Consider the following 27240-nt stretch of genomic DNA (forward strand, 5'->3'; position numbering starts at 1 on the left):
GTTTACCTTCCCGCTATAAAGCGGTACCTATTTATCTACTTGCACTTAGGGATGCTTTCGAACTGCTAGGTGGGCAGGAGCTGGGACTGAGAGACGGGAGCTCACCCCGCCGCGGGGATTCGAACCGCCGACCATACGATCGGCGAGCCCTAGGCACTGAGGTTTTACCCACAGCGCCACCATGGAGGTGGCAGCTGCATAGTGCAGGAGAGGCAGGGAGGAGCTCAGGTCTGACTTTATGCCATTCCAAGTCTCATAGACCATCCTGCTTTCCATCCCTTCCTGCCTCAACATCATCTCTTCCTATCCTCCAGAAAAGAAAAGAAAAATATCAAAAAGGCTGTTGCATTACACTTATGAAAGGTATCACACATACTTCCTCTTTTGGTTCAGTCCTGTTTTACAAAGGTAGCCTGAATTTTTACACTAGCTAGAAAAGATGAATACTTACGACACAATTACTTCCTCGCTACATCCTTCCCTGCTCTTCTTCAATTCACCACTCTATACATAGGACATCTCTAGTACTAACAACTATCCTTATCCATCAGCGACCCTCTCATATTTGGAGAGCTGCTTTTACAAAAGCACTGTATGTCCCCAATCTCTCATTTAGGGGAAAGGCTAGATTAGGCCTTTACCTATAATTCAGTTCATTTGTAGTATGACCTCCCAAATTAGAATTTGACCAGAGAGCCTGCAATGATTCATTTTTGCCAGAAATACACCACTTTGTTAGGGCCTGGATTTGCCATCTCGTCACTTCGGGTGCTGTTTCAGAACTGAGATCACATTCTTCTCAATTGGCTCCTGAACGTCCGCTCTGCCTGGATGGTAGCCAAAGCAGCAAGAGGTAGCGTGGTTTATGTCATTTCAGAAGGAATCCATTTCCTATGGTGTGCCATTATTTATATACATATGCATCTAACAGACTAGTCTTCTCTTGGGAAACTGCATGTATTGGAAGGCTGGATATTTTCTAAATATTCTCTGTGCTTCCTGCCATCATTTCCAAAGAGGATACAATCTCCTTATGTGGACCTATACTGGAGATTTATTATCACAAATTTGTTAAGATTTCAGTGTACGTATACATCTCTTTAAGAGGCCCACTGGTTCCGGCCTCAATTGTAGGCTCCACAGACCTGACCTAATATTGAAAGGATGGATGATGTCATAGTTCCAGCACATGCTTTGTGTACAGAAGTTAACAGTGTTGGTGCTGACATCTCCAATTCCTAGAGTCTCCAGGCAAAAGAATGTCAGGTGGTAGAGCTGAGAAGCCAAGAGAAGAGCCATGGCTCAACTCCAGAGCATCTGTCTTGCCTGTAGAAGTTCAATCCCCAGGTAGAATTGGGAGACAACTGAAATTCTGAAATTCCAGAGAGCCACCGCCAATCTGAGTTAGATGGACCCATGGTCATACTCTGCCTAAGCCAGCTTCCTGTGTTCTTATGTTCTGGTGCGGGTCCAAAGGAGCACATAAAAGTTTTGCCTCATTCCCTCTGGATGCTCTTCGCACTGGGAAATGAAACACCACATCTAACAATGAAGTGTTTTTAAAGTTGGTGCTGGGAGGGCCGAAAGGAATGCAATAAAATCCTGTGGTAAATGGGGAATTTCCCCACGGGCCAGTATTACATGGGCCAGTGGAATGATGCCTCCGCAATGCAACCATGCTCAATTCACACATCACATAAATCAGTACAGGTTACCTAGCATGATAAGGTGGGCAGGGTTTTGGATTTGGGAGTTCTAGGTGGAGCTGCTCATTTTAGGAGCTCACTATGTGGACTTTTGCAAGTCCATGTCTCTCAGCTTCACTACCAAGGCCTGCTCATGGCCCAGTTGTATCTGGCTTGATGCTCTTGGGAAAAGGATGCAGAGGCAGATGGATCTTGCTGTGGTCCTGCGTGGATTTTTATTTTCACTTTATGGCATCAAGGTGAAGATAAGGTACATAGGTAAAAAGGTAAATGACCCCTGGATGGTTAAGTCCAGTCAAAGGCGGCTATGGGGTTGTGGCGCTCATTTCGCTTCAGGCTGAGGGAGCCGGCATTTGTTCGCCGACAGCTTTCTGGGTCACGTGGCCAGCAGGACTAAGCCACTTCTGCTGCCACAGAACACTGTGGCGGAAGCCAGAGCACACGGAAACGACGTTTATAAAGCACTTTCTGAGAGGTGATTTTCTAAAATGGAATTTAAATCAAGCTAATGCGAAAGAGTTGGGAGTAGGATAAAGTTTGGTGAGACTGAGAATTCTCTGGTATAAAAGCAGCAGGATGAGCTATGTGGGCAGTACCCAGTGTTGCTGTATGAGGGTATTTTGTGGAGCACACTAAAGGCTAACACCATGGCTGATGTTATGGGTAAGGTTAGGATGTCAACATTGATATTAGTTGGATTCCAGCAACATGACCTGTAATCACACAGTTTATCATGCATTCACTAACAGCAACACTTTACTGGTGCACCTGTGTCAACACCGCTCAGAATGAGTCAAGTCACCCTTGGTACGAGTACGAATTACCTTTCACATCTAGTTTGTCAAGGAGGCATAGGTCACATCTGGCAGAGTTACTGAGTCACTGCTCTAGGAATCTGAAACCTCTGCTCCATCTACCGAATCCACTCCCCTCCTCTTGCAAAATTTTCTATTTTACCAATAAAAGGCTGTCAGCCTTAAGATTTAAGCTTGAAGGGGCTATAATTATTTCCCTAGGGCTGTCGAGATTTCTGCAGCTTACACTTTCATTGTTCCCACATGACTTTGTCATAATTTGCACACACACACCCCTTTCTTTGGAGCTGGCACAAGTTTTCTTTTTCTTTTTTCCCATTATCACCCTGCTACAAATTGAAAATTGGAGTTCATGCAATAATTGTGAATTACATTTTAATACCAATTGTCAATAACAGGAACAAGTTAGCTGGATGATTAATATGGTGATTAAAGTGAGGTGTTTCACCGAAAAGCCACTCTGCTGTTTAGAAAGATAAAATGGTCTAATTTGTTTTCTAGTGAACCAGAATAGCACAAAGTCAGCATATTGTGTTTATATTTGTTTCTTTTGTTCTGCAGGACCAGAATGCTCCAGAAACTTCACGTCTATGAGTGGGGTGATCAAATCACCAGGATTCCCTGAGAAATATCCCAATAGCCTTGAATGCACTTATATTGTATTTGCACCAAAGATGTCAGAGATTATACTGGAATTTGAAAGCTTTGAACTGGAACCAGATTCGAATCCTCCAGCAGGAGTGTTCTGCCGCTATGACCGCTTAGAAATCTGGGATGGATTCCCTGAAGGTAGGATACGTATCTAAAATGAGCTGCCTGCTGCAGGGTTGTAATCCCACAGCATGCTATAGAAGGCATGTTGACTTCTAACATCTATCACATACCTTGCCACCCAAAACAGCTATCCCATATAGAGTTCCCACACCCTCCATCATATGACATACCTTGTATCTTGATGTCATTATATTGAGCATTTCCCTGTTCCCACCAGCAGTAGTCAGTGACACGAAACTGAAAAAACGCACAGCATGATGACATTAGAACAGGAGGTCCATTGAACTACACATTATGGAGGGGAAAATGAATTAACACAGAGCCACCATTTCCAGTGACAGTCCTGTGTTTTTGATAGCATGCTTTTTCTGCTCTAGAAATTGCCCTTGTGCCAAATGACACACTGAGATTATATACACACACACACACACACACACACACATATACACACACACACACGTATATATACGCACACACATACATGCACACACGTTATATCTCCCTTTGATTTCAGCAAAGCTGCAGTTGGTTCGTTTATGGTAATCTCTTGCTAATGCAAGCTCTAGAGAATTAGTTTGTATGTTGTTAGCACTAATGGAGAGAGGATGTAAGGGTTTTTATTGCATTATCCTGTGGTTTGCTGCTGCTATTACAAGTTCAATGGAGTTTAACATTATGGTTCTCTTAGGTTGAGCACTTCCTCTTAGGATGTCCCTAAGCCAGGGGAGTCGTACATGCAGTGATGTGCAAGCAAACTGCCCTTGATAACTTCTTCAAACTTTTTGTGCTCATCTGGCAATGAACAGCGGAAGAGAAAAATATTTTGGTTGTCCTGTTCCCTAACTTCAAATAAAATCCCTGTGCAGAAAAAGTGACAGCAGAAACTGAAAATCGTGAGGCACCCACTACAGGTCTTAGAGTTGTTCTAAGCATTGCCCAGAATGAGGCAGCCAGCTGAGGCAACATGCAAATTATTTGAGCAATGGAGTCAGGCAAAGCCTGGCCGAGGCAACTTGAACCCATGTTTACCATTCACATGCTGTGTCAGATGGTAGTGGTGGTTGCTCGTGAGTAACCAGTCAGGACTCCGTCCTGTCTTTTACAGGTTTTATTTTGGTGCAAAACTATTTACAGTGCAGAACCACAAGTTCAGTCGCTAGCAGAATTTGGGAGAGGTCATTTCTGGGTCCTCCCCCAACATAAGAGCTTTGTCACCCCCAGCCTTGTCCTACCTTCTTTGCGTTTTACACCTCTGCGCAAGGTGGGCGACGGAAGAGGCTTGGCCAGGAGCGGTGCTGAGACTCCCAGCAGCATTCTCTGGTCCCTTCCCCTCTTCCCCAGTGGAGGTGTGGCTTTCCCCACTGCAGGAAGAGGAGCTGCTTCTCGAGATTTTCGGAGATTCCCTGTATCCCAACTGCCCCTCTGCCTCCCTTCCCTGTTCCGATGGCAGTCCCCTGACATGCTGGCTGCAGTGCTTCCAGGTCAGAGAGGGACCTCCCTTCCACCCTCTCTTCACCATGCCACAGGAGCTAGCGGCAGACAAAGAAGAAGAGTTTGGATTTGATATCCTGCTTTATCACTACCCAAAGGATTCTCAAAGCAGCTAACATTCTCCTTTCCCTTCCTCCCCCACAACAAACACTCTGTGAGGTGAGTGGGGCTGAGAGTCGTCAAAGAAGTGTAACTAGCCCAAGGTCACCCAGCAGCTGCATGTGGAGGAGCGGAGACGCGAACCCGGTTCCCCAGATTACGAGTCCACCACTCTTAACCGCACTGGCCACAACTGCTCTATTTACTGGAGGAAGCCAGTATCACCCCTGACGGTGACATGGTGGCTGTCCCGGTGACAGGGACATGGTGACTGCTGTTTTAAGATGTATTGCCGTCCTCATTCCCCTCCCCAAGTTGGAGGGTGAACTTCCGAAGCATGGAGGCTCCTGAAGTCATGATTGCAAAATTCTGCCTTGAACTCATGCATGAGACAGAGAAGGTGGTGCTTAGCATACTTGGTCCTGCTGTCTCCAACATGATCCTACACAAATGGGGGATGATTACTCCTGAAGGGGGAGTAATGGAGGAAGCAAAATAATGACTGAAGGTCTTTCTAGTATTTAACCTGTCGATTAGAACAGTCTCATGGCAGTTCAAGGCACTATTAAAACTGTGCCTTGAAATGTAATAATAGGGTTTTTTTAAAACAGCAAAAAGCACTCCGGTGGAAATTTCAATTTCAGAAGATATGTGGAGAAAAAGACCAATCAGCCGAATTATTTGAAATATTTTCAAAGAGATTAGTGTCAAAGTTATTGCCGCTGAAGTAGTAATTTTCTGGTTCTAGAAAATGAATGAATTGGAATCATTATGAGCAAGTATTATAATCATCCCAATGTATCTTTGGATTAAAAGTGTGTTTTGTTTAAACTATAGAAATCAGGATTGTGACATTTAAAACATATATTTCTATAACTACTTACTTAGCTGGCATCTCTCTCCCAGAAGGGGAGTGCTCTGAAAATGTGCATGATTTAGCATGTGTAGGTATATGAAATGTCAGCTTGTAACATTAGTCATTATTTAATATTTTGTATTAAAAGACATGAAGTGGAACACATTCTTCCTGTCAAAATGGTGCTGGTGGAGAAAGTGTGTAATGTGCACTGACAATAGGAGATGGTTGCTGAGATTAAAGCAGTTGGGTAAGGCGTGGCTACTGTATTCCAGTTTTGTCACCAGAACTGTGTCAGGGGTCCTGGAAAATGGTCCATCTCACAGAGAAAGGAGGCAATGTTGACAATTGCTGGAGGACTCAGCCTTACCCTGCAGAGTCAAGCCTCTGCTTTCAGGGCTGACCCAACCATTGGGAAGAGTGAAGCAACTGCCTAAGGGGGCAGATTTTGGAGCACAACAGCAGCCCTCACCTGTTCATCTTGAATTTCCCCCATTCCACTTTGTAGCCCCACAACCTTTTGTGGTCCCCCTAATCTAGCCTGCTGTCTCCAGTGTGGCGGAGGATGCCATCCCATCACCAGTGTTGAAGATCCAACCAGCTTCTGTGCATGTGGGGGGAGTGGAGCTCAGTCAATAAAATGTCTAAGGATGGCCTTGGGATTACTTTCAATATCAATGGCAGAAACAAAATTATAGGAGAAAACATTCCATCACATGCACCACAGAAAGGGGAATAGAATCGTAGGATCTTGATCTTTGGTGGCTCTTCTTAATGGATCACATGGCCACTCTCTCAGAACCTAAAACAGAGGCTTGAGTTTGAAAGGGGGGATATTTGTGGAGTAGCCACCCACCAGGGAGAAAGCCCTGAAAGAGAAGCCCCATTTTAACATCAGAGCAGACACAGGACACTTGGGCTACATGTAACTGCATTGCTTGCTCTGTATAACTCTCTCACTGCTGTGTTCCTAGCTCCCTGCTCCTGAAAGGAGAGGGATCTTGTATGTGTAGGGATCCTGAAGCTTTGTCTGGTTGACCATCTGCCACACTGGCTCTTGCTGATCCATGTCAAGTAGGGTGCTGGGATCCTGCAATCCTATACACACTTAGCTAGGAGTAAGCTCAGTTAAACTCAGTAGTGGACACATATAAGGTTGCTCTGAAAATATTCCCGCTGCTTCAACTTTGGAACAGCATGGATGTTCTCCAAAGCCCTGCTCATAAAGGAGTTCTTTATATTATTCTATGGAGAGAAAGACTCCTTACTCGCATAAGGGCTTCCCTGCCATATGGGGTGCTTTTTTGCTCTTGGAGGGAAATGGACAGCCTTTGCTAATGCAGAACTGCATGCTTGAATTGGTGCAATCAGTCCATATGACTTGGTTTTAGAACATGTTGGGCTCCCAACTTCCATCAACTTCAGTCAGTATAGCCTTGGTCAGGATAATGGAAGTTGTAATACAGCAACATCTACAGGGCACAGGAGTTCTCTACCCCTGCCATAAGAAAGTCTAAACTCCACTGATAAGTATGTGTCTAATTGCCCGTTTAAGTCAGTGGAGCTTTAATCGCATTGCACTCTGCTTTTCACGTTCACTAAAGGTGGCTAGCTAACACATTCTCTCAATCAAAATGTTGAAAAATTGCAAACACTCTGTTCTTATGCAGTGTAATTGTTCTTGACATGATTATAATATCTTAGATCAAATTAATAATAATGAACAAATGACATTTTCACTTTACATTTCCATACATGAAAGTTCGGAATCTCATAAACACACAGCTCCAGGACTGATGCTATCAGAATAGGACCAAACATCTCGAAATAAAATAATTTCTAATAGCAGCTTCAAATGGGTCCCAGACACTCTATAGTTCCAATTTAAGCAGCTACAAGTAGATTTGCTGTGCTGGAATCCATTTGACCCTTCGCTCACAAATTACAAGGCAAGGAAAGATTAATAGGAGCCTTCAAGAAAGACTGACACATTCTAGCTAAGCAGGTAGTGATATAATCTCATGAATTATTGGTCAAGATGTTTTCTCCACAGTGAACCATTTAGTGTGGTCGCCTTTTGCACATTATTAAGTAATTTATTGTCATTCGCCAGTTTGAAAGCTTGAAATTGGAAAAGAGAGAGAGAGAGAGATGTTTAAGAATGCTCTGTATTTATACAGGAAGACTAAAAACCTCTATTTTATCCAGTTCAGGTCAGATCAATATTGCATTAACTCAGTAGGCAAAGTCTTACATGTTGTGTAAGAAAATTCAATACCTCTTTATATCATAGTCTGCAAATCTTTTGGCTGCTGTATTTACACAGCTAGATGATGAGCCCACAGCCATGATATCTAGTGGCAGTATTCAGACAAATAAAATTTTAAATTACCATGTATGTGTCTTAAAGAAAGTATGAACCTGTGAGTCACGCTGAATCTTAAAAGTGTGAATCTGCTTTGAAACAAGTTCCCTTCTGTTTGCTATTTCAAAGGAAGCATCCTTGCAGGAAATGGGGTGGGGGTGAAGAGGGTGGCTCAGAATAAGTACCAGGGTATGGAATTATAGTGGCTTCGTTTCTCTTCCTCATTAAGGTCAATGGCTGCAGTGATCAAAGGGCCTAATGGAAAAGGAGCAAAGTCACAGATGTTTGCCCATTGGACAGAAGGAGGGGAAACAATGAGAGGAAAAGGCCAGATGCTGACTAGTCAGATTCAAGATAAAACACACAAAACCCCAGAGTCCTTTTCGTGGGAGATTAAAAAAGCAGGAGCCACAAATGAAGAGACTTCCATGGCTCCATCAAAAGTTGCCAGACACTTGCAGTGCCTTGGGGTGGTGCATGTTAAGCTGCGTCACAGTGCCATATGCCTCCCTAAATTACAATGCAGCCTCCCTTCCTTGCTTCTCCAAACCTTTCTGTTATGTATGGGCATCATACGACAAACATCATAGGTTCTAGTAAACTTAATTAAAAAGTAAAGGTAAAAGGACCCCTGACCATTAGGTCCAGTCGTGACTGACTCTGGGGTTGCGGCGCTCATCTCGCTTTATTGGCCAAGGGAGCCGGCGTACAGCTTCTGGGGCATGCGGCCAGCATGACTAAGCCGCTTCTGGCGAACCAGAGCAGCGCACGGAAACCCTGTTTACCTTCCCGCTGGAGCGGTACCTATTTATCTATTTGCACTTTAACGTGCTTTCAAACTGCTAGGTTGGCAGGAGCTGGGACCAAACAATGGGAGCTCGCCCCGTCGCGGGGATTTGAACCGCTGACCTTCTGATCGGCAAGTCCTAGGCTCTGTGGTTTAACCCACAGTGCCACCCGTGTCCCTATAATTAAAAAGTAAACAAAAACAAAAACATGCAAAATCAGTGCAGAGGCTATCGGTGTAAGTTCTGCACATGCCTTTTATTTCTGTGCCATCACAGACCAGTGTAACAGCAGTAGTCTGCCTTGGTGCCATAGCTCAGTGCTTAGAAACTGTTGTGCACACGTGTGGGCATTGCCAAATTTTAAACAGACTATAAAGTCATTTTGAATCTGCTTATCACTCATGGTTAAACTTTTGGCTCTGTCTTACTATTCATCTTTTTCCTCATCACTTCTTCACTTATACTAACAGCCACTAAGTGGGAAGCGGGTGCCGCTGTGGTCTAAACCACTGAGCCTCTTGGGCTTGCCGATCTGAAGGTCAGAGGTTCGAATCCCCGCAACAGGGTGAGCTCCCGTTGCTCAGTCCCAGCTCCTGCCAACCTAACAGTTTGAAAGCATGCCCAAAAGTGCAAGTAGATAAATAGGTATCACTCCGACGGGAAGGTAAACAGGGTTTCTGTGCGCTGCTCTGGTTTTGGTGTTCTGTTGCGCCAGAAGCAGCTTAGTCATGCTGGCCACATGACCCGGAAAAACTGTCTGTGGACAAACACTGGCTCCCTCGGCCTGTAAAGCGAGATGAACGCCGCAACCCCAGAGTCGTCCTTTGCCTTTTTTTTTTTTTTTAACAGCCACTAAATCTATTGCCTTTTCTATGTCCTAGCAGTTTTCTTATGGGGATTTTCCCTCTTCTGCTGTGAGGTGATCTCACCTTATTGCATGGAGAGTTTCATAACCATACCTACATACCCTGGAGGAGTTCCTGTCTTGCAGATAAAGAGTTACCATTAGTATGCAACAGAGAGGAATCACATATAGTAGCTTTATGCAAACTGGTGCCCTCTAGATATTTTGGATTGCAATTCCCATCAGGTCTGGCCAGCACAGCCAAGGATCATACATGATTGGAGTTGCATCAGTAGCGTACCAAGCTGGAAATCTTGGCATAGAATAATGCTGTCTGTGCACCATACATTTAAAGCACACGAATCCTGGGAACAATCGTTTGTTAAGGGTACGGAGAACTATAATCTTTGAGCAGGAGACTGCAGTTCACAGTATTCTCTGGGGCAAGCCATGTGTTTTGAATATGTGGCGTGTTTAAATGCTGGCCACCCACTGTTTTCAGTGGTATTTGAAATTTGCAGGGAGCCCATGGAATTGAGAGAAAAGGGTAAGCAGAAACACTTTGGCTGAAGGAGGTGAGGCAGGGAGAGAAGGGTGGATGTGAGGGGACTGTGAAAAGCACGACTGGAACAGCTTGTACAGAAGCTGTGGTAGGACTTGGGGACTTATGGGGAAAGCTACTGCAGGAGAAGAGGCAATGAGTGCTGATTTTGTTCTTGCGAGCAGAGAAGCAAATGCCTGGGAAGGAACAGAATCTGTGCTTTTTGGCTCTCAGCCATATGGAAATTGTGGTAAGAGGCTCTTAGGCTTAGGAAGTTCAGCCAATCTGGTTATAGATTTTTTTTTTTTACTAGCAAAAGATTTGTTGTTCTTAAACTTCCAGAGGTGATTTCACTGGCATATATCTTTGGTGAATGCCTCTGAGGGATATTACCACAATGGAAAGGAAATATTTCATCCTCAAAGTGAATTACTTTCTTGGTGGCACAGGCCACAATATGAGCAGAGGGGGAATGCTTCAAGCTGGAAGCTGTTGAAAGCACAAATAGGAATGGACAGTGCAAGGGAAGGAGGGAGCCATTGATTACTGGGCAATTGTAATCACTTAGGCATTTCTCTGAATTTACTGAACAATCCATGACAGCTTGCCCTGTGAACATACTAATGAATGAGCATAGATGCTCAAGTATACCATATCCTGCAGAGGCACAGCCAGCTATTCATGGTTGTAAACACAAGCAGAATAACAGAAGGGCAACCTATTGAAACCAGAATGTATGCAACATACCAGTGTGATAAACTGGCATCACGATGTCACCTAGACACACCAAAGCAAACAAGGAGGTTGCATACGATATAAAGATATCACATCATTATATATAAGCACTGATTAGTGACAAGGGAAATGACAGTTTGCAACGTTTTCATTTGCTGTGTCACTAATTAGTGTTTATATTGAAGCTGTGGTGCTACTTTACCATATGCATGCAACCATAATGTTCTGATGTTGCTTTACTGCAAGGTTATGTTCAATTCATTCTTGTGATCCAATTTAAGAGGTTACCCTTCTGTTCAATCTGTGTTTATGTCCTGTGTACACCTGAGTTTCTGTTTGTTTCAGTGCAATTCACCTTTCCTTCCCATTGCCTTGTTCACTGAGTCTTGACTGTGTTCTCATTTCTCATGTACGGATGGTGAGCTTTATTTCACGGAACTAGTAGTGCAGGCTGGACCAGCTGGACCCCTTTGTTTTGTTGGCAAAGGTTCCTTTGTGCTTATAACTGTGTGCCTCGTTACTAACAATCACAATCATAAAAATATTTCCCCTATAATTGTATGTTGCCATTTTCCACTGGATTTTTGTACTGGAGTATAGGATGCTGTCTTATGCTGAGTCAGGCCATTGATCCCTCTAGCTCAGTAATGTCTATGCTGATTGGACGCAGCTCTCCAGGGTTTCTGACCGGGTTCTCTCCAGTCCTACCTGGAGATGCTGGGGATTGAACTTGGGACCTTCTGCATGCAAAGCAGATGCTCCACCACTGAGCTATGTCCCTTCCCCCATACTGTTGGTTGGTGCCTTCTTTTTTAACCTTTAAATGCCTGCTGAAATCATTTCCAGATCCCCAAACTTATGCAGTCAATTAAGAGAATTTCCATAACAGCTGACGGTCACGAATTTTTATGTGGCTTTTATTTTACATAGGTATTCTTGTGCACCATTCTGATATATATTGCAGTCTGTAAATATTTTTTAAAAAATAAGTAAATACTGTAGGAGAGAGGGTTTGTGGTAGGATGGAACTATAAATTGTTTTGGTTAATAGCTGGTGTATCATTGTGGATATATTCTGCAACATGTTCTTGACACAGTAACAGTGCATTAGTGATGGGCTGATATGGCTTTATTAGTTGTTTTGAGGTGCTTCCAAACATTAGTGGTATAAAATGTTACAGGATTTCAGCAGGAAGCTGCAGGGCATGCACTGATGGGAAATGAAGCAGTGTGGCACACACCCCAACAAATGTTTGCATACCTTGCAACTGTCCCGTTTTAAGTGGGGTATCCCAGATTTACAGAAGCCGCCCCAGTGCTGGCTTCCGAAAGTACACTAGTGGTGGCTGCAGTGGCCGAGGAGGAAGGTGAAGGCACGAGGGAGGGAGGGAGCTGAGAGGGGGCAGGAGTAGGGCCAAAGTAAGATGGGGGGTGCAGCCTCCATTGAGGTCATGTCCCAATTTGCCACATTCCGGTGTTGGATGGTATGTTTCTGCAGGCACAGTTTTGAATGTAGGGTCGCATATGATTGCTCCAAAAGCATCATGAGCAGAAATCATCATGAATGCACAATAACAACATCTGGAGGGGGGCAAGAGATGCCAAATTCAGGGCGTTTCCAATTTTCTGTGAGGCCTCTCTTCGGGTGTGCATAAAATGCCATCTTCTTTTGTTGTGGAGACTTCACCGTTGTGCTCTTGTTTACTTTCAGTTGGTCCTCACATAGGCCGATACTGTGGGCAAAACACACCAGGCCGTGTCCGCTCTTCAACCGGCATTCTTTCCATGGTTTTCTACACTGACAGCGCAATAGCAAAAGAAGGATTCTCTGCAAACTACACTGTCCTGCAGAACAGTGTGTCGGAAGGTCAGTGTTTATCCATGCTACAGAGCTGTGTGCTGAATACTCTCTGTCCTGTCTCCTCACCTGCTGGGTGCTGCATGAAATATTTAAAGAAGCCTTAGATAAATAAGAGCCCTTTGTGCATCTGTTTTTAAAGCAACCACCCAAGGGCAGGAGAAGACATTTCCGCTCAAATTTATTTGTCTAAAAAGTCACGACGTTGTGGAGACATTCTCCCTTCCCTGTAGAAATGTAGAGGAGTAGATCTAAACAATAACATCCAGACCAAGAAGTCTAGAAGTATGTCCACAGCTGGATTGCGTACGATTTTTTAAATAGAATTCTGCTCCTTATTATGTTATCCGAGTATCAGGAAAATCCTGGTTAAATGGTTGGGAGATGCAGAATGCTACTTGGATGACTACAGCGTTGTGGGGATGGCATTCATCCACTTTAAACTACCGCATATATACAGCCACAATATAAAATACCAATTTAATGTACACAACATTTCGTCTAACATTGCAGTCTGTGTTTGGCACCTCATTTCTGCAAAGGCAAGAACAGAGGTCTGAGGGTCAAAATCCATTGAAGGAAATGTTGATGTGACAGGGGGAGCTGCTCCAGCATCTGACAATCTGTCGACTATCCAGGGATGGTGAATTCCCACCCAGAGCTAGAGTGTCGTAATGATTAGTGAGTTGGGCTAGGACTTGGGAAACCAGAGTTCAAATCCTGACTCAGCCATGAAGCTCATTTGGGCCGGCCACTGTCTCTCAGGCTAAGCTACTTCGCAGAGTTATTGTAAAGATCAGCTGGAGAGAGGGTAGAACCACTGATGCCACATTGAGCTCCTTGGAGGAAAAGTGGGATATAAATGCAATTATAAATAACAAGTGTAGTAGTAAACTATGCAGGAGCTCTTGACTCTTGCCCAGCAGATCCAAGCTTTTAATACCTCATCTACAGAGCCTCTTGTATTGTCTTTGATCAAAACAATAGCCGACATCTGTACAAAATTCAACATTTCAAATGGAGATTCTGCAGCATAGCAAAGTCTGACTTGCCTCTTAATAATGTCTCTTAAAAGCCAGTGGTAATTTTTCTGTTTGACTTCACAGAATTGTTTCCCTCAGGGAAAATGCTGATCGACTAGATCTCATTTTTGGTCATGGGTGTGTTTTTAAACCTTCAAATAGAATTAAAATTGTAGGGGATACAAGGCTAATCATACCCCTGTCACATCACGGCCGCTTTCTGATTTTTTAAACATTTTATTCCACATCTCTTGTTAACATTTAATTCATTTTTTTTGTCTGAATTTAATGCTCATCATACAGACAGGCCTGTTTTACATCCCACGTAAAGGGAGTATGTGAAGACTAGAGCAACAGCTTTTAAAGCTGAAGTTTACTGTATAAGTAAAATATGGAGGCAGCATGGTAGAGAGCTAGACTTTTGACAAGGAGGTCTGGTTCAAATCCATGCTTAAGCCACAAGCTTACTGGGTGCCCTTGGGCCAGTCACCATATCTAACACTAATATGCCTCATTTGGTTGTTGTGTGGATTAAATGGGGAGCACCTTGAGTTTTTTGAAGGAAAGGTGGGGTAATTTAGTCCATTATCCTCTCTCTCAGAATACTCACCCATTTTTTCTTGCAATGGAAATTGCACATGCTGGGCTACCATGGTTATATACCTTGATTATTTCAAAACTTGCCAACATTTCAGAAATTTTGTAATATTATAGTGATTTATGACATAAGTCTGACGTAAAGAACATGAAGAGCTTCGAGCAAAGGCCCCCCATGACTTTGTATTCATGTATCATTTCTGATCTTTATAGCCCTATATTTCTACAAACACACAACCAAGGAGGCTAGACACATAGAGTCAAGATGAGTAGTTCTTGCATTGGTTTGTGCCTTCCACTGTGTTTGGGTGCTTTCAAAAACTTGACCACAATTGTCAGCAGTAGAAGAACTGCTATGGCCTCATTTGATAAAGTCACACGTCACAGTACTTGGGCATCCCCTTCAAAGCAGGAAAGGGTGACATACTGAGATGTTAATTTCAGCGTTACTTTGCCATTGTCTTCACTGGGCTATGGATTGCAGCCACTGCTTCTTGTCATAGCTATTTTGGATTTTTTGAGCCTTATGTGCTACTGACAGCATTGTTATTTTCAGATTTCCAGTGTGCTGAACCTCTTGGTATGGAATCTGGTGAAATACATTCTGACCAAATCAGTGCCTCTTCCCAGTATAGCACCAACTGGTCTTCTGAAAGGTCTAGATTAAATTACCCTGAAAATGGGTGGACGCCTGGAGAAGATTCCAACAGAGAATGGATACAGGTATGAAAGACAACCAACCCACATCTGTAAAAATTACAACTCTTGTGGGGTGTTTCAAAGAAAGCAGGAGAGGCAAAGTCATTTTAAAGGTAAATGCACCAGTATATAGAGTGAAAAAAAATTCCTGCATAACACAGAGTCCTAGGCATGAATATTCCAACTCCCCCGTTAGATGTTTATTACAAATAGACTAGGTATGAGGTGGAGGGAGAGAAAGGAAAGGTCAAGAAGATGCATTCTTTCACTTCCTGCATGGTTTTTCCCCTCTTCATTTTTCTGGGCACAAATAACAGAGGTTTTGGTTTAGTCGGAAAAGTCAATATTAGTTTAACAAGCACTTAAAGTGGAATGGTCTGCTGAGCAGCCTGTGGTAGCTTTCACAAGAACAGTACTCAATAGCTACTTGGTGTCATGAGGAGTTGAGTGAGAATTTCACCTTGGAAGGTCTGTGTCTTTCACAAAATTTAAAGTAAAAATGAGATAAGCCTATTAAATTTCTGTACATCAGAACATTAGACCCATAGGTAGACCACTAAGACAGTGTGGAACCAGGGAGTGGTATTCAACTTTTACTGCAGAGTAGACCCATTGAAACTAATGAACATGACTAAGTTAGGACTATTAATTTCAGTGGCTCTACCCTGAGTAAAAAAGGGACGCTGGTGGCGCTGTGGGTTAAACCACAGAGCCTAGGACTTGCCGATCAGAAGGTTGGTGGTTCGAATCCCCGCAACGGGGTGAGCTCCTGTTGCTCGGTCCCTGCTCCTGCCAATCTAGCAGTTCGAAAGCACATCAAAGTGCAAGTAGATAAATAGGTACCGCTTTGGTGGGAAGGTAAATGACGTTTCCGTGCACTGCTCTGGTTCGCCAGAAGCGGCTTAATCATGCTGGCCACATGACCCGGAAGTAAAACTAAGTTGAATACCACCCAGAGAGTATAAGGCAAAAATTGCAATTGCCTTTGTTAAGTGTAAAAAAGTTCTGAAATTAAGGAGTATGACATTCTGGACACAGAATAGAAAATTTAAGGGCCAAGGTGCAATAAATAAAATTAAGGCTATTTAAGTCTGCCTGTTGTTCAGTGATATTCCCCATTCCATTTGGCAGCATGGTTCAGAAAATCAATTTATCTAATGGTTACATGTACATTGTGGTAAGCAATTGTCAGTATTCACCCACTGAACCATATGTCATATGTACCTTTTGTAGAAAAATTAAAACATATTTCTACTCATATGCAGAGAATTCTGATTAAGATGCTGAGATGAAAGCCACATTTTGGCCCCAGTTCAGGACCATGTGTCAGGGTGTGAATTTTCTTAACTCTTTCCCCCATTCCTCTCCACCAAGGAGCAGGTTCTTTGTACCATTGTACAAAGCTGTATCTGAATATATTTATGACCCATCCTGGTTTTGAGAGTCGGTTTCTGATGCGGTGCCATACAGCTGTTGTTAAAAAATGAATGCAGAAATATTCATTCGTATATTTTTGTCCCCCACCCCCCACACACAGAATGGGAATTGGTGTTCTTATTTCTGCAGAGGGGGATAGAGGAGATATTTACAAGATTTGGTCCTCCTCTTCCTCTTCACCACCTTACCTCACTCCTACACCTTTGAAATAATTCGTTTTATGCTTGATCCATTTTGTTCAAGGGAGCAGTAAGCACTTCTCTCCCTGAGTAATTTTCTAGTACTGTTGTGTAACCAGACCTACCATTTCACTATCATTTATGGCCACATTAAAATTATTTGTTAGAGAATTCAACCCAATGAATGCTGCTGGGTTGTTCAATTGTTATTTTTTGTTTTACAAAAGGGAGTTTGTTAAGAATTCAAAGACCCAGTTATCATAAATATCAGAACATTTCCCCCCCTCTACTATTTAATTAGAATCTCCACTTTCCTCTTTAATTGTGGTCTAAATGCAGTTGATGACAGCAGGAGCCAGGAGAGAAATGTTCACATTTGTTAGATTAATAATGCAGTATTGAAAGCTTCCAGTAGTTTAAATAACTGGGGCATTCTTCGGGCTTTTATTGTTTTCCATAGGAAATATCGAGCTGACATATAAGAATAATGCATCATTAACCATCAATAAGAGCGTTCGCATCAGTGTTTCCTCTGAGGTTTGCTGTCTGCAAGAAAGCTTAAAAACATGTTGAGTGGTAATCAGCCAGGGGAAGAAAGTCAGGGGAAATCTTTCATTCCTGATCCTTTGGTACACAATGGGACTCTCAGGTGTCCAGCTTATGAGGCCTCAGCACATCCTGAGCTGCTGAAAACCAGTTAATTGTAAATGATAAACTTAATCACACTTCGCAAACAGAAATCAGTTGATTCTAACTCCCAAGGAATAAGTAGCAGGGAAATTAAGCAAACCTTGACTATAAATCAAATGACGTTGGCATTAATTGCTGTCACTTATCTTCACAGAAGTGTAGCAAACATAAAAATTGCATTCCATATTTTTATTCCCACTTCTTTTTAAAAGAAAACCCGCTTCCATATTCCCCGCTCCACAATTTAGTAAAAGAGAGTCAGAAATCTAACTTGCAAGCTGTAATTTCTCCCTGTAGCTTGCTCTAAGCAAGCATTTAGATGAAGTCAAGAGGTTCACATGGCAGCAAAAAAAAGACACAAACAAAATGATGGCAGCAGGAAAGTGAAAATAATTTTGAAAGTTAATCTCAAGGAAGAGAAGACTGGAGGTAGCAAATATGCAAAAAGTTCATTACAAAATGAATGGAAATGTATTTCAAGTGTGGCCTCATTACGAGGCTGAGCAAGTCCAGTACCTCCGGCAGCAGATTAAGGGAGTGTAATACTGAGTGGGGCTTACAAAAATCTGCAGTAAGTTCCTGAGGTCTCTTCTTTGTACTGCCAAAACCAATAATGCTGTATCTTGGGTAATGCAAAATATAGAACCTAGATTAGAGTGCAATTGTGAGTGATGCAAATATACACAAGAGCATCAAAGTCCTGTAAATATTAGATGCTGTTCTTAAGGTGTGCTTGTATTTTCTTAACTGCCTTGGGAGTCCTCAGCTGCTGCAACAACAACAACAACAACAATAGTGATCTATCTTCTGCCAGTACAGAATTATCTCACACTGGGAAGGATATTATTCACCTGTGCATGCACTAACTGCCTTAGATGTCAGAATGGGCACTAGAGATGCGTATCTAGGAATCCTATTCATATCTGATAACTATGTCCATGGTTGTCCAGGCAGCATTCCTCCAATGATAGCATAGTTGGTTGGATGGTTTCAGCTATGGTCAAAGACAGCCCAGACTTCCTGTGATACTGGTGGTAACGGCAGCTGCAGAATCGCTTCTCGTGGGTGCAGAATGAAACGTAGACTTCTGGATTCAACTAGGGAAGCAAAAAGTGGAAAGAGCAGAAAAATAGAGGCAGCTGGTTGTGTTCTAATCTCCTTAGCAAAAAAACCCCCCAAAAACCACATATGCTTATTACTAGCAGGTTGCATTGATCCTTAAAGCAGGGCACTGAGGGAAGGGGCAAGATGTGGCGCATGGAGAGCATGTTTACTTGGCAGTAAGTGTACATTGACCTGAGTGCCCATGTTGGCATGCCATGGGGGAATGAAAGGCAAGGCCCTGATCTCTTGGGATCTTCCTGTGTGGGGGTGGTGTACTGGCAGCATAGCAGACTGAATCCAGCATATGTTTCCCATCTTAACAGTGCCAAGAAGGGGAACTAAAGATATGCAGAATAGCATGTGTGAAGGGCCTACCAAAAATAAATCTTGTTTCTGTTACATCCAAAAGCCATAAGTAACCATGTTGGCCCATTTGGAGGGAGGACCTCAAGAGGCATTTCCTTTAGGGGCAAAATGCAAAAGCAGCGTTATTTACTTCCTTAATGCAATAAATACTGTTCTATTCTATTCCCTTGACCAAAACCTGTTTGATTTTTTTTTTTAATCTTCTGCTTCTATTTCAATTCTTTTTTTTATAGTGAAATAGCATTATTGATATTCCACCACCCCCCTGCTCCACAACAATGCTTTAATTTAATCCAGAAAAAGGAACAGAAGTTGAAGTATATTTCCGAGCTCCCCTCATTAACATATCCTTTCATGGGAGGGGGGGCTAGTGTAGTATTTCCATTTCGGTAACCTAAACAACAAACATGTTAATAGCTATCAATTACCAGCAAAGTTTTAGCTCTCAAAACTAGTAAGAACGCCAACCCAAGGGTTCCACATCTGTTTTTAGTGAAATCTGTTCCTGTCTGTGGTATTTAAAATCTGAGGAACTCCTGTTATTGTGCAATTGGGAATCCTAAGGGAGTAAAATCTTAATCAAATCCATAACGTGCAAGGGTTTTATGATTGCACTTTCAGTACATTCCTTTTAAACGGATGGCAGATTTCTGCCCTGGCAGCAGTAATTGCATTTTTACAGAGTACATTCAACATCCACAGTTAGGACCAACAGTTACATTTAAGCAGCACACATGAAGTCATTGCGCTTAAATAACTTTTGTAGTATGGTTAAAAGCCTTTGAGTGAAATCTGTGTTTGTAAACACAATTAGCACCTTACATCTCTTGAGTTTTGGGTTGTCCTGTGTTGCCTCCTTTAGTAAATCCCAGCTAGGCGCCTTCTCTAACCCACAGTTGTTACTGCAAACAAGAAGGAAGAGAGTCTGAAAAAATATCGCCAGGACATTTACAGTGAGTTTATATAAGCAGGGAGATTTAACAAATTGTGAGACCTTGGGTGGTATGTCCAGCTAAGCCATACACAGAGTCGACCCATTGAAATTGATAGACTTGACTAACATAAGTACATTGATTTCAGTGGGCCTACTCTATGACTTAAAGCACATCCGCCCCACCCAAAAAAGTATCATGGGAACTGTTGTTTATTAAAGGTGCTTTGAACTGTGAGGGGCAAACTAGAGTTCCCAGGATTCTTTGGAGGGATGTGCTTTAAATATATAGTTTGTGTATGTAGTCTGAGTTAGATGCAGGCAGTGCTGAACGGAACCCACTCAAGAGTACAGAAGACTTAGTTCTGTTGTCAAATTCTGATGGGTGTATGAAATCAGCATTGTTTTTTTGTTGCTCCAAATAGAAATGTCCATTGCAATCTGTCTTCTGTGTACAGTGTACACAAATCACCACATCTTTCAGATTCGTACCCTGGGAATTGCCCTACAATTACAAGTAGAGAGTTTTGTTTGCTTATATCCCACCCTTCAGATATAATCCCCCCCCAAGGCATCTTACACAGAGATAGCAAACATGTTGGGTATCAAGATACAGATCATTTTCATTTTCATGTTATATTTTGTCAAATTTCACTTGAAAAAATTGTGACATCTGTTCAGAGCCACAGCTGGGAGCAACATCAGCATGAGGATATTATTATTTTTTAAGTGTTGTTAATTTCAACTTCCACGTAGGTCCGGACTGACTTATCCTCAGATGCCAAAAACTAATCCAATCCAAATAAATAGGTCTTCCAGTACTTATAAAGGATGTCCAAGGTTTAGCACTGGCAAGTCTGCAGAGAAAGACCATTCCCCAACTCCGAGAAGCTTGGCCAGAAGACTATTTCACGTGCCTTTACTATCTACACTGAGTGCATGAGCGCCTGATTCAAGAAAAGGACTCTCTTGGACAAACTAAATGCAGCTTGGGAGATCCATGATATTTGAGGGAAGCACACAGGCGTTCGTAAGGTGTCTGTATGTTCCCTGCCCGGTCCCAAAGAAGCAAATTGCGGAAGGTGTGTTAGGCCAGGGAAGCAGAATGGTGAGAAGGGGTTGAACATCTTCACCGCAGTACCACTTCCCTGAACAGATACGTAGCTCAGTCAGTAGAACATGAGACTCTTAATCTCACGGTCGTGGGTTCGAGCCCCACGTTGGGCAAAAAGATCTTTTACATTGCAGGGGGTTACTCGATGATTCTCGTGAGAGCCAGTGTGGTGTAGTGGTTAAGAGCGGTAGTCTCGTAATCCGGGGAACCGGGTTCGCGTCTCCGCTCCTCCACATGCAGCTGCTGGGTGACCTTGGGCCAGTCACACTTCTCTGAAGTCTCTCAGCCTCACTCACCTCACAGAGTGTTTGTTGTGGGGGAGGAAGGGAAAGGAGAATGTTAGCCGCTTTGAGACTCCTTAAAGGGAGTGAAAGGTGGGATATCAAATCCAAACTCTTCTTCTTCTCTTCTTCGTGGTCTCTTCCAGCTCTACAATTCTATGATCCTCACCCCAGTGCCACTTCCCTAAAGAGGTGTATGCAACTGCTTTGTAATGGTATTGGGTTCCTTTGAGAGTAAGGGCAAGGCTTAAAGCTAATAAATACATAATTTGAGCTTTAAAAACAAACAACTGAGGTCACACACATCATGTATCGTTAAGCCCCCGGCTACTCTTAGGGGCGTTAGAGGAGGCATCTGTGTTCTGGTGACTCACACCTGCCATCAGTCAGAAGGTGGGCTGCTGCTTTATGAACTGTGAATATTAAAACTTCTACAGACAGTAGCCTTCTTAGCTATACTTCCACCAAAGGTCAAATAGCTGATTGGGAGACAGAAACTTCACAGTGCTTGGGAGGAACCTAATTTCCCTTTCTTTTGCCCCCCCCCCCCACTTTCAAGACTTGAAAGATATACCAAGACAAATAGGTTAGATAATATTAATTCCTCCAACAGTCTGCATTGATTAAAACATCAAAAATGCTGTGCATTTCTCCCCATTGTTCAAGAAAAAAAATATTGATTGCGTTTAAAGCATTTATTAGTATAGAATACTTCCTCTGAACGAAAGATGCCTCCAAATGGAGTCTCCTTCCTTTTCCCTTTCAGATGATTAAGCAATCCATATTCCTTTAATATTTATAACTTTGTGACTGCCGTGTGGAGAGGAACTGTTATAACACGGATGCAAAAGGGAAGTATTCCAGCAGCAGGCTGAAAAATTATTGCAGTTCATCTTATGGCATCCCACATTAACATCTGTACAATATTCTGTCTTCATGCCAGGCATATACACATATTTTCATATATGTGTGTGGCTGGTACACAGTGTGTGTGTGTGTGTGTATTTGAGAAAGTTTATTCCTCTTTCAGGCAGTTGCTCAGATTGGCTTTACTGCGGGGTGGTCTAAATGCTTTGCATGAGAGTCTGGGGGTGCATAGGAAACCTGCAGTGTCTGGCTTTTTTTCTTGCTTTCCCTCCCCCACTTCTTTTGAGCACTCACAGTACCCAAATCTATCGTACAACAACTGCTTGTGATAAGATGAATCCTAGAAACAGCTCTGCTTTTGGCTCTTCCTTGCCTTTGAAAGGGTGCCTGAGAGCAGAAGTTCACAGTCGTCATTGTCAGGCTTACTCATCGTTAGGGAGTGCACTGACATGAAAGCCAGGTTACTGTCAATTCATTTCCTCCTCCCCTCTCTCCCCTTTTCACGAACACAAGTTATCTATTCAGCTCATGTCATTTCACATTTCATAATGCCACTCCAGAAAATTATAACAAGCGGCACTGGCTGTTCAGTTGAGAGGATAACATCGCGAAGCAGGTTTTCCATATTTACTTGTTCAAGAGCAAAACAACAGATTAGGGTATTTATATCCAGGAAGAGGCCTGATTCCAGCTCAGAATTTATTGTCCATCCAGTTCAGTATTGTCAGCTCTGACTGGCAGTGCTACTCTTTGGGTTATCAGTCAGGGCTCTTTTCCTTGTTATCCAGTTCTTTTTAACTGAAGATGCTAGGGATCTAACCTGATAACTTCTGCATGCAAACCATGTTCGCTCTCCAATGTGCAGCACTGAGAGTCTAGGACGGGGGTAGGGAGGACACATTCATTCATGGACAACCTTCCAGGGTCCATATGCTGGTGGGCAGGGGGCAAATACAAAGGGCCAGAGGGCCACATTTGCCCTTGGCCCAATGGTTCCCTAGCCCTGGTATAGAATATGCAACCCAGTCCTCCAAAATACATTTACTCAGAAGCGAGTTTCACTGAATCTTTGGTGGTTTTAGAAATTATTTTCAATAGTAAAGGTAAAGGGACCCCTGACCATTAGGTCCAGTCGTGACCGACTCTGGGGTTGCGGCGCTCATCTTGCTTTATTGGCCAAGGGAGCCAGCATGCAGCTTCCGGGTCATGTGACCAGCATGACTAAGCCACTTCTGGCGAACAAGAGCAGCGCATGGAAACACTGTTTACCTTCCTGCCGGAGTGGTACCTATTTATCTACTTGTACTTTGACATACTTTTGAACTGCTAAGTTGGCAGGAGCAGGGACTGAGCAGCGGAAGCTCATCCCATCGCGGGGATTCAAACCACTGACCTTTTGATCGGCAAGTCCTAGGCCCTGTGGTCTAACCCACAGCGCCACCTGCGCTTATTTTCAATAAACAAGCATTAAACAAGCAGATTTGGACATACTCCTGCGTCACCACAAAAGTTGTTATCATAAAGCCTCATTCATATTGGGGTTTTCAGTCAGTCATTTTATTTGTGTGCTTCCTTTTCAAAATTAAAACCACCCTCAAGGCGGCTTGCAACATGTAAAAAATTGCATAACTACAAAAGTAGTCCTAAACAATCAACAAAATATCAAAAAGCACACAACCAAATTGAAGAGTTTCCACATAAATCATAACATCCAAAATAAACATGCAAAAGGCTAACATCAACAGCTGCTCCCCGACAAAAATCCCTGAACAATGCTCAACCCAAGATTCTGTTCAGCAGCCTCAGCTTTTGTAGTTGGAGTCTGTCCTGCCCTCCCAGGCTCGGTGGGAAAAGGCCTGCTAGGCAAGGAGCAAGCCTTCCAGGACTCATAGGCAAGATGGTCCAGCAGGGCTCTTGTGTATTGAACAATAGTAGAAATTCAACTGGTGTAACTTTTTTCCAACTTGGAGATAAAATGATAACTGTTCTGCAGCTCTTAAAGGTAGAGACTGCAGCCCTAGTTTCTACGTGTCAGAAGATCCGGGTGCTGACAGCCTTGAGAAGTTCAAGTGGTGAGCAATTAGTTTTTCAAGCACTGCTGGGGCCCAAAAGATAAAAGGGGGAAGAAACATTTGCAGTCTGAGAAGCTGTTCAAACTTGAGGAGGAACAGAAAAGTGATAGTGGGTCATTTGTAGGAGCAGAAGAGGGTGTGAAGACACTGCAGGGATCCAAGAAAGAGCTGGTAGCACAGCATCTGCTACTCTGCAGATTTAATTACACAGCATCTTGCCATCACTTTTAGGCTCAATTACGTATCTTTGCCTGGACTAGTTTCCACATCTGTGCTCAGATATAAGCTGGAGCAATTAAGAGGCCATGACGGTCTTATTCAACTCATTGTCCCTTCAAGTCTCTTCTTGCTGCCTGGTCATTCACTGCCTGCACCCATGTGTTTTCCAGCCTTCCTTTATGCTTCCACTGAACTTTGCCCTCGTTACAACACTCTCTCATAGTGGTGGGGGGATTGCAGGTCAAAGGATCTTTGCTTCACTGGGTTAACTATCTATCTTTCCAGAATCCGTGCATTCCATCGCCTGGGCTCACGCAACCCTGATTTTGTTTTTGTTGTCACCAACACTTCCTGCCATCACAGCAGAGCTTGTGCGAACCTGAAACTATTGTGTATTCCCTTGTTTTAAAATGCAGTTCTAAAAGGCCTTGCTCTAGCCTTTGCATCTGTCAATGAACAAATGTTTCATTCAGCAACAGCTTCTTCCTTTTTTTCTTTTTTTTAGAGTCCACATAGATTAAACAAACTGAAGCCCCTCTTTTTTGTCTATAACCAGGCTAAGTTTCAGACTGGATGTTTAAACGTAACAAGCAGCTGGTATCTATGCAGTCTGTTGTTTCTCTCCTGTGTGGCCTCCTGTGCTGAATCCACCAGATGACATTTATTCTTTATGTCAAAGAGCTACTCTCAAGATGTGGAAGGGTTGCTTTGTTCAGTGGTAGAGCATCAGACTTGCATGCAGAAGAGCCCGCGCTGGTCAGTGTAGACCCTACAAAGCTAGATGGCCCAAGGGTCTAATTTGGAATAAGGCAACTTCCAGTGGATTATACCCAGCATTGGTAATACTCAGATGAGACCCATTGCAATGACTGGACATGATTGACTTAGATCCATTAATTCCAATGGGAATACTGTGAGTAAAAGTTAGTTGGCCACAACCCTGTGTTCCTAGGATACACTCAGTTGCATTGTACACTGTAAAGTATGAGCTGGAGTTAAGCTGCAGAACTATGAGAATCTGTCACTGAGATTGTACCTGTTCTGCCAGGATCACAGGCAATATCTGGCCAATCAGAGAGAAGTCACTAAAATGCTTTACCTTATCTTGGTGGTGCCAAAAATATTAGAATATTTTGGAATATATTAGAGTAGGTCTTCAGACAAATGTATGTAAGGGTAAGGGCCTTGCCACAATGATCCTATTCCCTCTTCATGTGTATTCCCTTGCATGAATTTTGTCCTCTGAAAAGGGTTTATATAATCCAAGACTTGAAGGGTGCCTGTTGCTCTGTGTAGCTGCATCCAAGGTTATAAGGTGAATAATATGGAGCTGAAATTATTGTGACACCATTTGAGAAGGCAGTAATTCCTGCCTGCTTTCAATACTCATTTTTTGTACTTACAAGCTAGACTTGCCTGGAATGAGAGTGACCGCTGGAAGAGATGCAAAAACCTTCTCCAAGGGAAGGACTCAACGCAGAGACTGCAGGACACTTGTGGCTTGCTTCTGAGAATTTCTGAAGCTCTATAAGTGTGTCTTGTTTTGAAAGTGCAATTCAATAAGAAACTTCGCTGGTTTGAATGCTGTTCCACTAAATACTTGTCTGTGTTCCAAACTGCAGGATTAAGCTACGGTTTAAAATTAAATCTAAATCACAAAAAGTATTCCAAAATGTTAATTAAAAGTATTAAGTTTCTGAATAATTTATAGCTTAGCAAGGGTTTCTAAGGGATGAGGGGTATGGGAGAGCCCATTCACATCTATTTCTTTTGTTGACCCATTGATTGCGAAATGTCTTAGGTGTGCATTTGCAGGCTAATGTGATGCTAAAGCAAAGCTTTTGGCTTCAGAGAAGTAATATTTTACAATAAGCCGTGCTCCTTGTAGACAGAAAGCAATCTTTTTCGAAGGTGCCAGGAGTTAATCAGCCTCTGTCCCTGCCACAGAGAAGTTTCCAATTACATAAGAAGTTGATTGCTTTGGTTTGAAGCACAGTCTTTTTTCTCTCTCTCATAGGAATGCATTGTGCCTTCATGTCCAGATTTTTTGGTGTTGCCAAGCAAGAGGTGAAGTGGGAAAAGGGATATGTTCTCTGGCTCCTCTGAAAATAATATACCTTGAAATCTATTTTGAAAAGTTGTGCAGATGGAGCATAGCTTACTGGCGTGCGTCTGAAAGCACATTTCTCCTTTGTTTGCATGGCCAGTAAAAACACACTGTAAAGCACACTTAGCTGGTTTCAATGGGACGTATTGTATTCTGCACAACTTCTCAACCAATCACTTTTTCAAAGGCTGCCTAACACTTAAGAATACCACACAGAACTAATGTATACTAGTGTCACTGTCCTCTCCTTGGATGGGAATAGCATTCCTCCCTGCACCTTACCCTGCACGCTGCTTTCACATTTAATTTTCATAGTTTCCATGCCGGAGCTGTTTGGTATGCTGAATTTTGGAAATGTCTCAAGCTTGAAACGCTAGTGTATGAACCTGCTGTACTGAGTCGCTTTTGTCTCCCCTTACCAGAGTACCGCTTGCCAATTTTTACAGCTACAGCAGATTTTTTTTTACTATTCAAAAACAGAACCAGATGGAATGCCAGTTCAAAGAACATGTCAGAATTAAATATTTCTCTTTTAATTAGTTGCTTCTGATTTATGCGGGGGAAAATTAACATAAGAGTAGGAGAATGTGCCATGAATCCAGATGTGACGCAGCCCACATACGCATTATCTTTTCTCTGTCAAAAAGATAGATCTTTCTTTCTTTTTTTCACCTTATTTTTTG

General features: G+C 42.8%; 1 protein-coding gene across 3 annotated transcripts in view; it reads left to right on the plus strand.

The window, feature by feature from the left end:
• The window catches only part of NRP1 (neuropilin 1), a 127956-nt gene that overhangs the window by 55185 nt on the left and 45531 nt on the right, over nt 1-27240 (plus strand). For all 3 annotated transcript variants that reach the window (XM_081834238.1, XM_081834236.1, XM_081834237.1), the window contains exons 4-6: nt 3083-3310; nt 12726-12881; nt 15048-15214. In XM_081834238.1, the coding sequence (XP_081690364.1) occupies nt 3083-3310; nt 12726-12881; nt 15048-15214 (551 nt within the window). The remainder of the gene's footprint in view (nt 1-3082; nt 3311-12725; nt 12882-15047; nt 15215-27240) is intronic.

Source organism: Podarcis erhardii (genome assembly GCF_964252035.2).
Source record: "Podarcis erhardii genome assembly, chromosome: 12".
Taxonomy (NCBI): Eukaryota; Metazoa; Chordata; class Lepidosauria; order Squamata; family Lacertidae; genus Podarcis; species Podarcis erhardii.